Raw genomic sequence first — 14,185 nt, forward strand, 5'->3', positions numbered from 1 at the left:
CTTGCTCCTAGACCGCAGCGCCAGCGGCAACGGCAGCGATCGAGTGCTTCCGAGGCTCCCAGAGAAGACTGAACTGCATCATCCGAGGTACCGTGAGTTCTATGGACAATTGGCCCCCCCGACCCTGTCTCTGCCCCACCCGTTCCCCCCACGTGTTGCCGCTGCCCGGTATGCCTGGGTTTCCCGAGCCCTGTGTGACACCGTGGACTGACCCCCCCCCCCGCCCCTTTGCCTTGGACTGGTGAGACTCTCCATGCCCCGAGACATGTGGATGGCGAGTTAGGCCGGGGACCCTGTGGATCCCGGTTCCCTTTGCATGGACTGTGTGTTTTTTTTTTTTTTTTTGATGCCCGCCCCTACCCTCCTGCTTCTACGGGACCCGCGGCCGGGGGCCCCGGTTGAGAGCCCCCAGGGGGACCCGGATCCCCTGCCTCCGCTGTGGATACTGATCTTGCTGGACATGGGGGGGAGGCGGGCGGGGGAGCTGTGTGAGTGGAGATGGAGACCGGGGTCCGCCTGGCGGCCGCATTCTGCGGCACCATATTCAGGGCTTGTGGACATGGACGATGAAGGGGGATGCGGACTATTGCTCCCGATTGGTTGGGGCGGGTGGTGGGGGTGGTGGATGGGTTGAGTTGATGGACATCACCGGGAGTGGGGTTTTTCTGTCCTTCTGTGGATTGCGGGGGGGGGGGGGGGGAGGGGGGTCACGGTTGCTCTTCAGGGACTACTACGGACCTCTGGATAGGGACTTTGTGCCTTACTGTTTTGGGGGGGGATCTGGGTGACCTCACGATATAGGCTGTGGGGGGTGGCAGACGGGGCAGGGATAGGGGAGTGGCCCCCCTTGCGGGGGCGCCCCCCCTCTTCTGCGAGGGAGTTGGATTGGCATACCTTTAGGCTCAGGGAAATGGTCGCTCAGATCCCCCCCCCCCCTCCGGGGATGCTGTTACATGTTGCACTTGAAGGTTGAGTTAAATTTATTTGTTACAGTTCGTGATGTTTGCCAGCCTGGAGTGGCCCACCGGGGCTCCTTGCCTCGGGGCCATCTCCAGATGTTTGTGTGCTCTTCTCTGCTTTCTCCCTCCTGGTCCCCTTGGACCTCCTACCTTGGGGGGTTCTACCAATGTTTTCCATGCTGTCCCCCTGGATGTCTTGCTGCCTCTGTCTCATTCCTTACGTTGTCCTCCCCTGGTGCTGGACTGGGTGGGGGCCGGAGACGGCGGCTCGAGCTGTGCCTGCTCTACCCACTTCCCCACGTAGGCCTGCACTGGAGTGCCCTTACGGGACTCTACGTGCCTGGTGGCTTAGCTGCCTGTAGTTGACGCAGGGTGGTGTTACCCTGCTTCTTTTCCTTGTCTGTTTTTGTCTTTTTTCTCTCTCTCCTGCCGTCTTTCCTACTGTTGGCTCCTTCTTTCCCCTGAACCCCTCCCCCTTTGTTGTTGTATTGTTGCTCTCTCTTTCCCTCTCCCCCCCGCCATGGACGAGCTCACGGTGGTCTCCCTTAATGCCAAGGGGCTTAACGTCCCGGAGAAACGCAAGGTCCTTCTTAACGATCTGCATCGCCGGCGGGCTGATGTCGCGTTTCTCCAGGAGACGCATTTTCGTTCAGATCGCATTCAGAGACTAACTAATAGATACTACCCCAATTCCTATCACTCCACACACTCTGCTGCCAAGTCTAGGGGGGTGTCCATTCTTGTGGCTGCCAGGGTGCCCTGGACGTGCCAGGATTCCATGCTGGACCCCAATGGCCGCTACGTGTTTCTCAGAGGTACTATTGGAGAGACTGTGGTGACGCTAGCAAGCATCTATGCGCCGAACGATGGACAGGATGTGTTCGTCACCCGCGTCCTGAAACGACTAGCCTCCTTTCAGAGGGGACAGCTGATTTTGGGCGGCGACTTCAACGTCCCGCTGTCCCCGGGGCTGGATACTTCTTCCGGCAGCTCTTCGGTGACCCACGCTGCCCGGAAGCGGATTCTTCGTGCTCTGCACGAAGCACAACTCATAGACGTGTGGAGGATGCAGCACAATGGGGAGCGAGACTACTCTTTTTTCTCGCCGCCTCATAGACTATATTCGAGAATCGACTACTTTCTGATCCCGCACGGGCAGCTTCATGCAGTACTGAAATCCACGATTGACTCAATGACCTTTTCCGACCACGCCCCGATTTCGCTTGTCTATAGACTATCGGAGGGGACGCGGGGACGGACGAGGTTCTGGCGTCTGAGTGACTCCCTCCTCAACAACGAGGAGGTTCGGGCGGACGTCTTAAAGGAACTCACTGAGTTCTTCCGCAATAACACAGCGGATGACTGCGATCAGGGGATCATATGGGAGGCCCATAAGGCGGTCATCCGCGGAGTGTTCATGAAGCATGGGGCCCGACTCAAGAAGCAGAGGTCTCAACAGCTACAGCGCCTTCTGGAAGACATTCACAAACTGGAGGCCTCCCATAAGAAGCATTTGGACAAGTCAGACGAACGGGAGCTGTTTGCGCTCCGTCGTCAGGTGCAGGACCTTATGTTCTCCAAGGCTAAGGCGGACCTCCAGAGGGCCCGCCATGCGTTTTACATGGAGGGGAACAAGTGCGGAAGACTACTGGCGGCTTCGGTCAAGGCGCAAAGATTGGCGACCTATGTTTCCCGTATCACGACCCCGTTGGGGGGCTCGGCTACCTTGCCCGAACAGATCGCGGGTGAATTCCGGAACTTCTACGCGTCCCTTTACAATCTCCCGGACCCCGGGGGAGCGTCGCCTGCTGTAGGGGACTACCTGGCTTCAGTGGAACTCCCGTCCCTGGGGGCGGGGGCCAGGGAGGAGTTGGAGGCCCCCATTACCATACTGGAACTCCAGGCGGCGGTGGGAGCTCTGCAGGCGGGGAAGGCACCGGGTCCTGACGGCTTTACATTGCCTTATTATTCCACTTACCTGGACGTGCTTGGGCCTCACTGGGTGACTTGGCTCAATTCGTTGGGGAAGGGGGAATCGTCTTTCCCCCCCGGACACGCTTCGGGCTCATATCTCGGTCCTCCCCAAGGAAGGTAAGGACCCTACTGGCTGCGGCAGCTACAGGCCTATATCCCTACTGAACATAGACCTGAAGGTGTTTACTAAGATCCTAGCCAATCGCCTCAGCCACCATATGCCGGACTTGGTCCATTTGGATCAGGTGGGATTTATTCCCTGTCGGGAGGCGAGGGACAATACCTCTAAGGTACTGAACCTTATCCACGTGGCCCGGTCGACGAGCACACCCTGCGTGCTACTCAATACGGATGCGGAGAAGGCATTTGACCGCGTTAACTGGCGGTTCATGCTTTCCACGTTGCGGGCGATGGGTTTCGGGGACACGTTAATGTCCTGGATAGGGCATATCTACTCCTGCCCGTCGGCACAAGTGAAATGTAATGGTGTTCTCTCTGACACTTTCTGCATTTCCAACGGCACGCGGCAGGGCTGCCCCCTCTCCCCACTGCTGTTTGCGCTATCTCTGGAACCGCTTCTGGGCAGGGTGCGGGCCAACCCCGACATCTCGGGGATTAAGGTTGGGGAATTGGAGTGTAAGGTGTCGGCATATGCCGACGATATGCTCTTCACTATCTCTAACCCGGCAATCTCGGCACCCAACCTGATGAAAGAGCTGGAACAATACGGCCTGTGCTCTAATATGAAAGTGAACTTTCATAAGTCCGAAGCTCTGGGAGTGGGCGTCCCGGCCCCCCTCTTGGCGCACTTGTCTTCCACGCTACCCTTCAAGTGGACTCGGGGTGCCCTGACATACCTCGGGACCCAGATCCCCGCGGACTTGTCGCAGATATACGAATTGAATTTCCCTCCCCTCCTGGCCCATATTCGAGGCCTGCTACAGAATTGGAATACCGGCCTACACTCCTGGTTCGGTCGGTGCAATTTGGTCAAGATGTCGATCCTCCCTAGGATCTTGTACCTGTTGCAGGCATTGCCTGTGAAGATCCCGACCTCCTTCTTTACTCAAACCCACAGCATCTTTTTGAAATTTATCTGGGCTCAAGGGAGGCCCAGGCTGTCTCGGGCCCAGCTGACTCTACCGAAACATTCGGGGGGCCTTGCTCTCCCTGATGTAGCCAAATACCATCAAGCGGTTCATCTGGGCCGACTGATTGACTGGAGGAGGCACAGTGCGGGAAAATTGTGGGTACAATTGGAGAGGGGACAGTCCGTTGCTTCATTGGAGGGGCTGCCGTGGGTTGCGGGGGACCTGCCGCGTGGCCTTCGGGAACACCCCACGATAGGGGTAACGATTGCGACAACTCGTCGCGCCCTGTCCCACCCCTCTATTTCCACGCAGACATCCCCGCTATACCCAGTTCTGGGTAATCCGGAGTTCACTCCGGGACTGAAGGAGGCAGCGTTCCGTGGACTAATGTCCCGGGGCGTCTCCCAAGCCACCCACTTCCTCAGGGGGTCTCGATGGCCGACGATAGAGGAATTGATGTCGGCTAGTGGCCCCTATATGTTGGGGTTCTGGCACGCTGCTCAGATACACCACTACCTTCACTCTTTGCCGGACCCTTCGTCTTTTTCCAGAGACCTTACCCCATTTGAGGATTATTGCGTGGGAGCTGGAAACCTGCCGGGCACACTGTCCAAGTCCTACAGTTTACTGATTACTCCGGGGGAGGACTATGTCCTGCCCGGGTTGGGTAAGTGGGAAAGAGACCTTCAGCTGCATCTCACACCGGCGCAGCGGACGAAAATATACACCCTGGCATTGAAGACTCCAACCTGCGCGAAATTGCAGGAGCTGAACTACAAAATCCTCACCCGATGGTATAGGGTTCCTTCTCTTTTAAGCAAGTTCTTCCCCGGTACGACGGACCGATGCTGGAGGTGTCAGGGTGACGTGGGTACGATACTCCATGTCTTCTGGTCCTGTCCTCGGATACGACCCTTCTGGCGTGACGTCCGGGCCCTTTTGGAGGAATTATCGGACCAGGAAATCCCGGATACCCCGGAGTTCTTTTTGCTCCAGGTTTCCTCAGTACCTGTCTCACGATGTAAAAAGTCAATTGTCCCTCACGTTTTGAGCGCTGCGAGGGCTTGCATCCCAGTGCTCTGGAAGACAACTAGAGTACCGTCTATTGGGGACTGTATGCGCAGGATGGAAGACATTAACAGAATGGAGAACCTCACCCTCACGAGGCAGCATCGCAAGGAACGATACGATAGGATTTGGGGTTACTGGAATGTCTTTGTATTATCCGATAAGGGCAAGTCTCTGATGTGTGGCTGATTACTACACCGGGTGTGCCCGTGGGTCTGTCCATGCCGGGATCTGCCCCATCTGGTTCTTTCCCCCCCCCCCTCCCCCATCCTGTCCCATCCTTTCCGTCATCCCTTCTTGTTGTTCTTGTTTGTCGCCCTGTCTAGGGCTCTGCTTTCAATTCCCTTTTCTCTTTCTGTGAAAAAATCTGGGAGCAACGGTCGGGAAAAATCTTTCCCTCCTATACGTTCCAGCTCCTCTACCTGTTTACATAAGGCCTGGTTATCCGTGACTTTGGGCAGAGGTGTTCGCACTTTACCCGACTCTGGGGCTGGATTCTTGGCCTAGGCCAGGTCCGTCTTTTTTGTTCAATGTGATGTTATGGTTTAAAGTTTCTATATTATGTTGATCCTGCTTTGGATACGTGTGCATAATGTTTTACAGATTGTCTCTCAGCTGTTGTTCCTTTTCTGAAATAAAATATTTGGAAAAAAAAAGGAAAAATGGATGGGGCAAAATACCATCAAATTCTTGAGGAAAATCTTCTGCTCTCTACGAGAAAGTTGTCAATGGAAAGAAAGTTTACCTTCCAACATGGCAACGACCTAAAGCACATGGTACAAATGACCACATAGTGGTTGAAGGAGAAACAGGTGAATGTCCTTGCATGGCGTAACCATCAAATTTAACTGAATTTAAGCAGTTCTGTAAAGAAGAACTGGCAAATATTGCAAAGTCAAGATGTGAAAAGTTAGTGGAGACATATCACAAACAGACTAAAGTCTGTAATTAAAGCAAAAGATGGTTATAAAAATACTGACACAGGGGGGTGATCCTTTTCCAACTTAGTGATTCTGTTTTTGATATGTTGGTGCTATATCTTTCACTTAGATGTTATATGCTGCACTGAGTAAATACAGCTGGATAAAACTAAAAACAGTGTCTGTCTTCATTTCAGGCTGCAAAGCAACAAAATGTGATTATTTTAAAGAGAGGCGATTCTTTTCTATATCCACTGTGTATACCATAGATTGGTGGTGTCCAACCTGTGGCTCTTTGCTTGCTTGTTTCTGTCCCTTGAGCCATCCCCCCCACCCCCCAATGGCAGCAACATTGAGGCATTGTTCCTGCCACTGACAATGGGGCACTATTCCTCCCACTGGCACCAATGTTGAAGCACTATTCCTTCCACTGACACCAACAATGGGGCACTATTATTCCCACTTACACTAATGATGGGGCACTATTACTACCACTTACACTAATAAAGGGGCAATTTTCCTCCGATGAAACCAACAATAAGGGCATTATTCCTTCCACTTACACTAATGATGGGGCACTATTCCTCCCCCTTACACTAATGATGGGGCACTATTCCTCCCCCTTACACTAATAACGGGGCACTATTCCTCCCACTGACACCAACGATGGGGCACTATTCCTTTCACTAACACCAAAGATAGGGCACTATTCCTTTCACTAACACCAATGATTATGCACTATTCCTCCCACGGACACTAATGATGACGCACTATTCCTCCCACTTTTTTCATTTATTTAGTTCAAAATAAAAAACCCAGTGGTGATTGAATACCACAAAAAAAGCTCTAACTAAAAAAATAAAAAAAAAAAATGATGAAAATGTCATGTGGGTACAGTGTTGCCTGACATTGTTATTAAAGTGTGACAGCGCTGAAATCTCAAAATTGGTCTGGCCAGGAAGGGGTGAAAGTGTGGGATTGAAGTGGGTAAAGAGATAGTGCAACACATTTTGATTTATGTGCTTAGTATTGCTGGTGTTCAAACAATAGTAAGTGCTGCTGTCTTACATTTAGATTTGTATTGAGCACTTTAGCACAGTTTTTTTTTTTTTTTACTTTGACTTTCCAATCTGCAAGTTTTTTCCAGGTCAGTGATTTAAAATATCAAAGTCAAAGAGACAGAAGCAACTATTATTCTTAGAAGACAGCTATGGCAGCTTTCACATTTCTCTGTACAGTTTCCTTTAAATAATTTATAATGTGCACAGTCGAGCAACCTGAGATACAAACATTTCACCTGACAATAAGCAAGCCATAAACCTCTATCCCAAAGGCTAGTGAATACACATATCTCCATCAATATAAGACCCCTAGCTTCACTTATCAGCAATTTTTATGCACTTACTCCACATTTAGTTGATGACTAAATAAATGATTTAAGTAATAAGGTGGTACTAACATTTTTTTTTTATTTTAATGACAGAAGAGACCCTGTCTTTTCTGTCATAACTGCGTTTTTACTTTTCCTGCCTGTCAGTAGTAATAAACCTTGAGTCATGCAGCTGTTTGCATGTGTGGGAGTGACGTCATCATGGCTGGTTGGTCAACTGGCTGAATAGTCCAAATGACAGAGTCATTTTGGATAAAGTAAGGGAGGGTTGTAAATTCTGTCAGTTTTTTATTTTTTCTCCATGTGTCCCATTGGGGAGTTTTGACATTTCCGGTCCATAGCCCAAAGAGGAAGTGATAGGAAATTCCTCCAAACTGAGGGAATTCTGGTGTGTCACCAAAACTAGTGTCCCCATTGAAAGATTTCCCTCATATTAGTGTTCTAAAGTCAACCCAGAAATTTGGGATTTTCTTTTACTTACACTTTCGATGATAAAGGTAAACAGGACAAATAGAGAGGGCAAATCTCCCAAATAGGGGCACAATCAGCAATAAAATCTGACAGGTGTTTTAATCTCTCTCTTAGAGTCAAGGATAGCATATTATGTGAGAGCTATTGATTGTACTAAACCACCTCTATACTGGGCACCTTCACCCCCTTCCTTCCTAGACCAGCTTTCAGCGCTCTTGCACTTTGAATGACAATCAATCACTCAGTCATGCTACACTGTACCCAAATAAAATTTTAATAATTTTGTTCACAGAAATAGAGTCTTCTTTTGGTGGTATTTATTCATCACTGGGTTTTGTTATTTTTTGTGATATAAGCGAAAAAAGAGTGAAAATCTTGAAAAAACACATTTTCTACTTTGTTTTAAAAGAAATCCAATAAAATCAAATTCAGCCATATATTTAGGCCAGAATGTATTCTGCTACATGTCTTTGGTAAAACAGATTCTGTATGGTAATAGGTTTGTGTGAAAGTTAGAGTCTACAAGCTAGGCTACTTATCATTGAAAATTGATCAATCCTCGTGTACTGACTACCTATCTCATTCTTGAGGCCCTAAAATGTCAGGACAGTACAGATACCCCCCAAATTACCCCTTTTTGTGAAGATGACAGTCAAAAAATATTTAGTAAGAGGCATAGGGAGTTTTTAGAAGTTGCAATTTTTTGCCCACAATAGTTTGGGTAATGAAGATTTTTTTTTTTCCCACAAAATTGTCATATTAACAAGTTATTTCTTACACACGGCATTGAAACACTTGCAATTACACCCCAAAATATATTCTGATACTTCTCCTGAGTATGGCAATACCACATGTGTGAGACTTTTCCACAGCCTGGCCACATACAGAGGCCCAACATCCAAGTAGCACCATCAGGCATTCTAAAGGCATAAATTACACATTTAATTTCCTGAGTACCTATCACATTTTTGAAGGCCCTGGATAATTTTTTTGCCATGTGGATAGATGTGTGCAGATGATTCCTGGGACAGATGTGTGACAAATTTTGATCACTGGGATGTGACCGATGTTCACTGGGACAGAAGTGGCAGATTATTTGACAGATGATTACAGACAGATGTGGCAGATGATTACCGACAGATGTGGCAGATGATCAGGGACAGATGTGGCAGATGATCAGGGAAAGATGTGGCAGGTGATGTGCGTCAGATGATTACAGACAGATGTGGCAGATGATGTGCGCCAGATGATCACAGACATATGTGGCAGATGATCACAGACAGATGTGTGACAAGTGTTTTCACTGGCTGGGTGATCAGTGTGTAAAAAGCAGTAAAAGTACTGTAAACTAACTGATCCCTGGCTGGTAGTACAGATCCGCTCCCCTTCTCCTGACAGGCTCTGTGTAAGAGAAGCAGAGCCGATCGCCGTTACGACGACTGTGTTTACATTACATGACAGCTGTGATTGGACACAGTCGTCATGTGATCAGGATGGCCAATCACAAAGCCCTTCTGCCAAGCAGTGTTGCGCTGTGTCTGGGGGACACAGGCACACCAGGATCGCGTAGCTGCGCAGGCACGCAATCTCTCTCCTTCTGAAGGACGTTCAGGAACGTCCACTCAGAAGGAGGAAGAACCCACCCGGCCGTATATGTGCAGTGGCGGGGTGGGAGGAGGTTAATGAATTAAGCTTATACAAGTATAATGTACTGACTCTAAACACAGTTATTCTATGTTGCAGGGTGGTATAAAATCCTTAAAGAAGAAATTAGAAGAAATTAGTTGTACTTTTATTTCGAAACCCGTTGAAAGGCTCCAACTCTTGGAACTATCTACTGTATTATATGGTGGTGGGATTGAAAAGAAAGCAGCTGGGGAATACCACCTGCTGCACTTCAGATGTGCTATTATGGTGTATCTATATGTAAAACCTTGGTTGTGCAAAAAGATTTTATAAACTAAGTTCATTTTTTTTAATTTTTTTTAAAAGATGAATAAAGAATACATTTTTTTTTCATATAAAAAAAATAGAAAATTGCTTTAGGGTTGCCTTAAAGATCACACAAAGTGAGGATGTATACTGTGGTGATGACCAAGGGATGCTGGCAACCCCACCCCAGTCATATGAGCTTTTTCTTCTATTTGTTAAGATATGAATTTATATCTTGGAAAACATACTGGTTATCTTCAATTGGCGTGTTCCCTCCTGTAGGCCGTCTACACCTGCTCCCTGGCTTCTATCAGATAATTTATCCACCTAGCTTTATTCAGATGCCACTGAGTGCACACAGCAATGTTCTCCAATTAGCACTGTGTTTGTTGCATGTCCTTTTTTTTGTTGCAAATATTTCAAAGCAGCTGACAAGTACAATACAGCTGAGGTGGTAAAATGGAGCCTACTGACCATGGTAAGACCAGCAAAAGCTATTTACCCAAAGCCAAGCGAAAGGACTAACTGCCCAGATCCTAAAAACCTATATATTTTATTTGAAGAGTGTATAGATTCATAGATTATATACAGAGGTTGGTAGCCCTGTGGATTGCGTCTGAGAGCTGTGCTTGAAATTGGGACTCTTTCTTCGCTGCAGCAAAAGGAGCACATTGCGATATCACTTGCAGGAGTCCTTGGTGTTTACATATAAAAGGTAAGATGTCCAAGCAGCAGGTCCTCTCTAAATGATGGGTCAAATGGGACCCCAAACGGTTAGGTATAGCACCTCATCATTCCTCAGCGTGGCTTGCTGTCATTACAATTTGGAACTGGTGTACATTGTAACTTGCATGTTTGCACTTGTATGTACTTATGTTCTACCTTATGGGATCCTGTATTTATCCATGTTGTAGGTTATGGGCATGTAGGGTCTGGTATGCTGTTGTATACTAGACACATCATATTACTAGGGTCACATGGTTATCATACCCTATCGTAAAGTATAAAGGAAAATTCTCTCTTTCTTTTTGTCCTGTTGACTGTTATCACTGAAAGTGAAAGTAAAAGTAAACAAAAATTCCCAATTTTGGGTTGCCCCCAGAAAAGGAATAGAAGGGAAACCTCTCAATGGGGACACTAGTTCTGGTGAACCTGGTGACAATCAGAGATTACAACTTTGAATTGATTTCCTCTCACGGTTTCAACTATGGGACAGGAAGTGAAGGGAAATCTCTCCAATATGACACAGATGGAAAAAAAAAAAAAACATGAGGGCTATAACCCTTCCTTATCTATCAAAAATAGAAAAAAAAAAACGTTTAGCCCTTAGTTCTACTTTAACGGTTTACTGATGTTGCTTTTTTGCATTTGTGTGCAACTATAAATATTTTTTGATTATGGTTGCTAATTAATCTGCACCGGTACAAGAAGATGCACTTACTGCTAATTTCCGATGAGTAGCAATGCTGATCAACTGCTGAGCTAAAGTGTTTAGCAAACGTGTCCGTAAAGACAGATCTTCAAGGTCATGCCGAAAAGGATATGCAAGACTGTCAATAACTACAAGTTTTACCTAAAAGGAAAAAAAAAAAAAAAAAAAAAAAAGCAGATAAAAAAAAAACATGCTATCTCCTTTAAAACACCATAATATACAAAAATAACAGTGTCAGCAAAGTAATTCAAATTTGTAAAAATAAATACTTTCACTTTAAATTTCTGGTCTAATTTAATTTTAACATAAAATAAATATGTTTGCATTTTTTAATTGCCTGTTTTTATTATTCTAGCATGCTAACATATGCTGCCAAACCACATCTTGTAAAAGTTAATGTTTGTGAGGAATTACTGGCTTTCATCAATGCCAACTGCAAAAAAACAGCAATGATGGTATGTTAAATGCAGTACCCCATAGAATAAATAAAATGGTTTACTGTATTTTGATAAAAATACATTTTATCTGGTTATTGGTTTTATTTTTATCCAATGTGTGGTAGTACTAATGCATGTGGGCGCTACAAAAGAAATATGGCACTACTTCTCCTTTAAATAGAGTTTTAGGTTTGTGGTAATCAGATGCTGTGTAGTTGTGTTTAAATGTCTATAGGTCTTCCACTTTACTAACAAATCAAAAGGTAAAAGCTTAAAGGAGTTGTAAAGTCAGAAGTTTTTTTTTATCTTAACGCATTCTATGTATTAGGATAAAAAGACATCTGTGTGAAACAGCCCCCCTAATACTTGAGGCCCATTTCTATCCAGCGATGTTCATGAGTCCCTCGGCCATCCGGGACTCTATCTCCTGATTGGCTGACACACAGCAGTGGAGCCATTGGTTCCCCCTGGTGTCAAAGTCAGTTAGCCAGTCAGGAGAGAGAGGGGCGGGGCCAAAAAGCAGCTCTGTGTCTGAATGGACAGATGGCTCGGCTCAGGTGCCCCCATAGCAAGCTGCTTGCTGTGGGGGCACTCGATAGGAGGGAGGGGCCAGGAGCAGCGAAGAGGGACCCGAGAAGAGGAGGATCCAGGCTGCTCTGTGCAAAACCAGTGCAACAGAGGAGGTAAATGAAACATGTTTAAAAAAAAAAAAAAACATTCGTTAGTATTTGTACTATAACAAAAAATAATAAATTTGTACTATAACACAAAATAGTCTAAAAAACTTCAAAGATCCCCTGGTGAGATCTTCACAAAAAACTCCACAGACCAAAAAAAAACAAATATGTGAACACAACATTTCATATTACTGATATGTGCCTGCTGTACCATATACCTGTATAGAAAAGTATCCTGTTCTCTTTGTATTACTTACTTTGTGTGAAATTCCTGGTGTTCCTGCTAGTACCTCTGCTTGCCCTTTAAAAAACTGATCACACTAAGCAGGAGACACATCATAGTCAGTTCTCTAGCTATGCTGGGAACTCAGCCTGCTCTCCTCCAATGATCAGACTTGTCTTTACCCCTCCCCTGCACAGCCGTTCACAGGGGGAAGAGCAGTGTACTGTTGCTTTTCCCCTCCCCAGCTCTTATGCAGCTGAGAACAGAGATTATGTGATCACTTTAAGACAAAAAGGTATAACATTTTCTTGTTAATAGCTTTACACAAGTGCTTTGTCATTAATTTCCATTTTAAATTGAATGTGTTGTTGTACAAGATGATTGTTTACAGGGCAGGTGCTAGACTATTTTGTGCCCTAGGCAAAACCAGTTACTTGCACCCCTGAAAATAAAATAAAACTTCAAAATTAATTCAATAATTAATGGAACCAGAACTCCTGCATAACATTAAACTGATGATCTGTAGGGGCTTTGTGTATAAGTGCGCCCATGAAACGACAAAAAACTTCAGTACCCTATATATTTTCATAGGCAAAGATTTAAAAGCCTCTACAGGTTATCAGTTTAGCGTTATGCAGGGGTTCTGATGCTAGAATCATTGCTCTCACTCCTGCGTGCACGGTGATACATAACATGTGTAGGGCAATCGCAGGTGTCAAATTGCATGCATTTTTGTATATGTGTGTGTAGGGGGGCTCTAAAATGTCTCTTTCAATGTTTAAAATTTTTTTTTATATTTTTTACTAGTTTTATTACATTACACTTTTATTGCCATCACATAGGGGACCAATAGCACCAAGTGATATGTGATAGCATATAGGTGACAGGTACTCTTTATCAGACCCTGGATGTCTCCTCTATACTCTGCTACAGCTGAGAGAACACAGATGGTGTTCCATCAGCTGCTTCCCGAACACTGCTCCTGTAGAATGGCAGTGCCGGTCCAGTAAGTGACATCATACATGTCACTTCCTGGTCTTTGCTAAGGAGGGAGGCTAAGTGCACAGATGTCGGTGGAGCTTCTGCCGTCCTTCTTGGCCTTCCCCCCAATGCTAGCACTGGGCCTGCAGGTGGGATAGCGGAGCCTGGTAAACATAGTAGGGGGGGGGGTCTCAGGGGGAGGGCAGCACATTGTGGAATTGATTAGTGGCTTAAGAGCTGCTTGTATCACTTCCACATTGAAAGCCAATAGTTGGCTTTACTGAAGTACACACACTACCGGCCAGTATAGCCAGTTAAAACACACACTGCTCTAACACTGGCATTGGCCCTGGGGAAACCAGTGGCTGTGGCTGCGTCTTAGGCTGCAATGCGTCCTAGGCAGCTTACTAGTTTGCCTAATTGTAGCGTTGGCCCTGATCCCTTATAACCACTTTAGGGCTTTACTGTACTCAAACATGTTTTTTTTCCCAGCAAAACATTGATAATTAGTCATGCGCTAAATATAGAGGGCAAGAGCAATGACCTCTGACAATACCTTCAGAATAATTTACTAAAGTGTTGGCTCTAGGCTATATTTCAGAAGAGAATTTACAAATTCTCTACGAACTG

The 14,185-nt window shown here is 46.4% G+C and overlaps 1 protein-coding gene across 2 annotated transcripts in view; it reads right to left on the reverse strand.

Moving 5' to 3' along the window:
* Window positions 1-14,185, reverse strand: part of RAD51C (RAD51 paralog C) — a 183,529-nt gene that overhangs the window by 94,471 nt on the left and 74,873 nt on the right. For both annotated transcript variants that reach the window (XM_082248489.1, XM_082248488.1), the window contains exon 5: window positions 11,247-11,378. In XM_082248489.1, coding sequence (XP_082104615.1) covers window positions 11,247-11,378 — 132 coding nt within the window. The remainder of the gene's footprint in view (window positions 1-11,246; window positions 11,379-14,185) is intronic.

This window comes from Pelophylax lessonae (genome assembly GCF_965119305.1).
Source record: "Pelophylax lessonae genome assembly, chromosome: 2".
Classification (NCBI taxonomy): domain Eukaryota; kingdom Metazoa; phylum Chordata; class Amphibia; order Anura; family Ranidae; genus Pelophylax; species Pelophylax lessonae.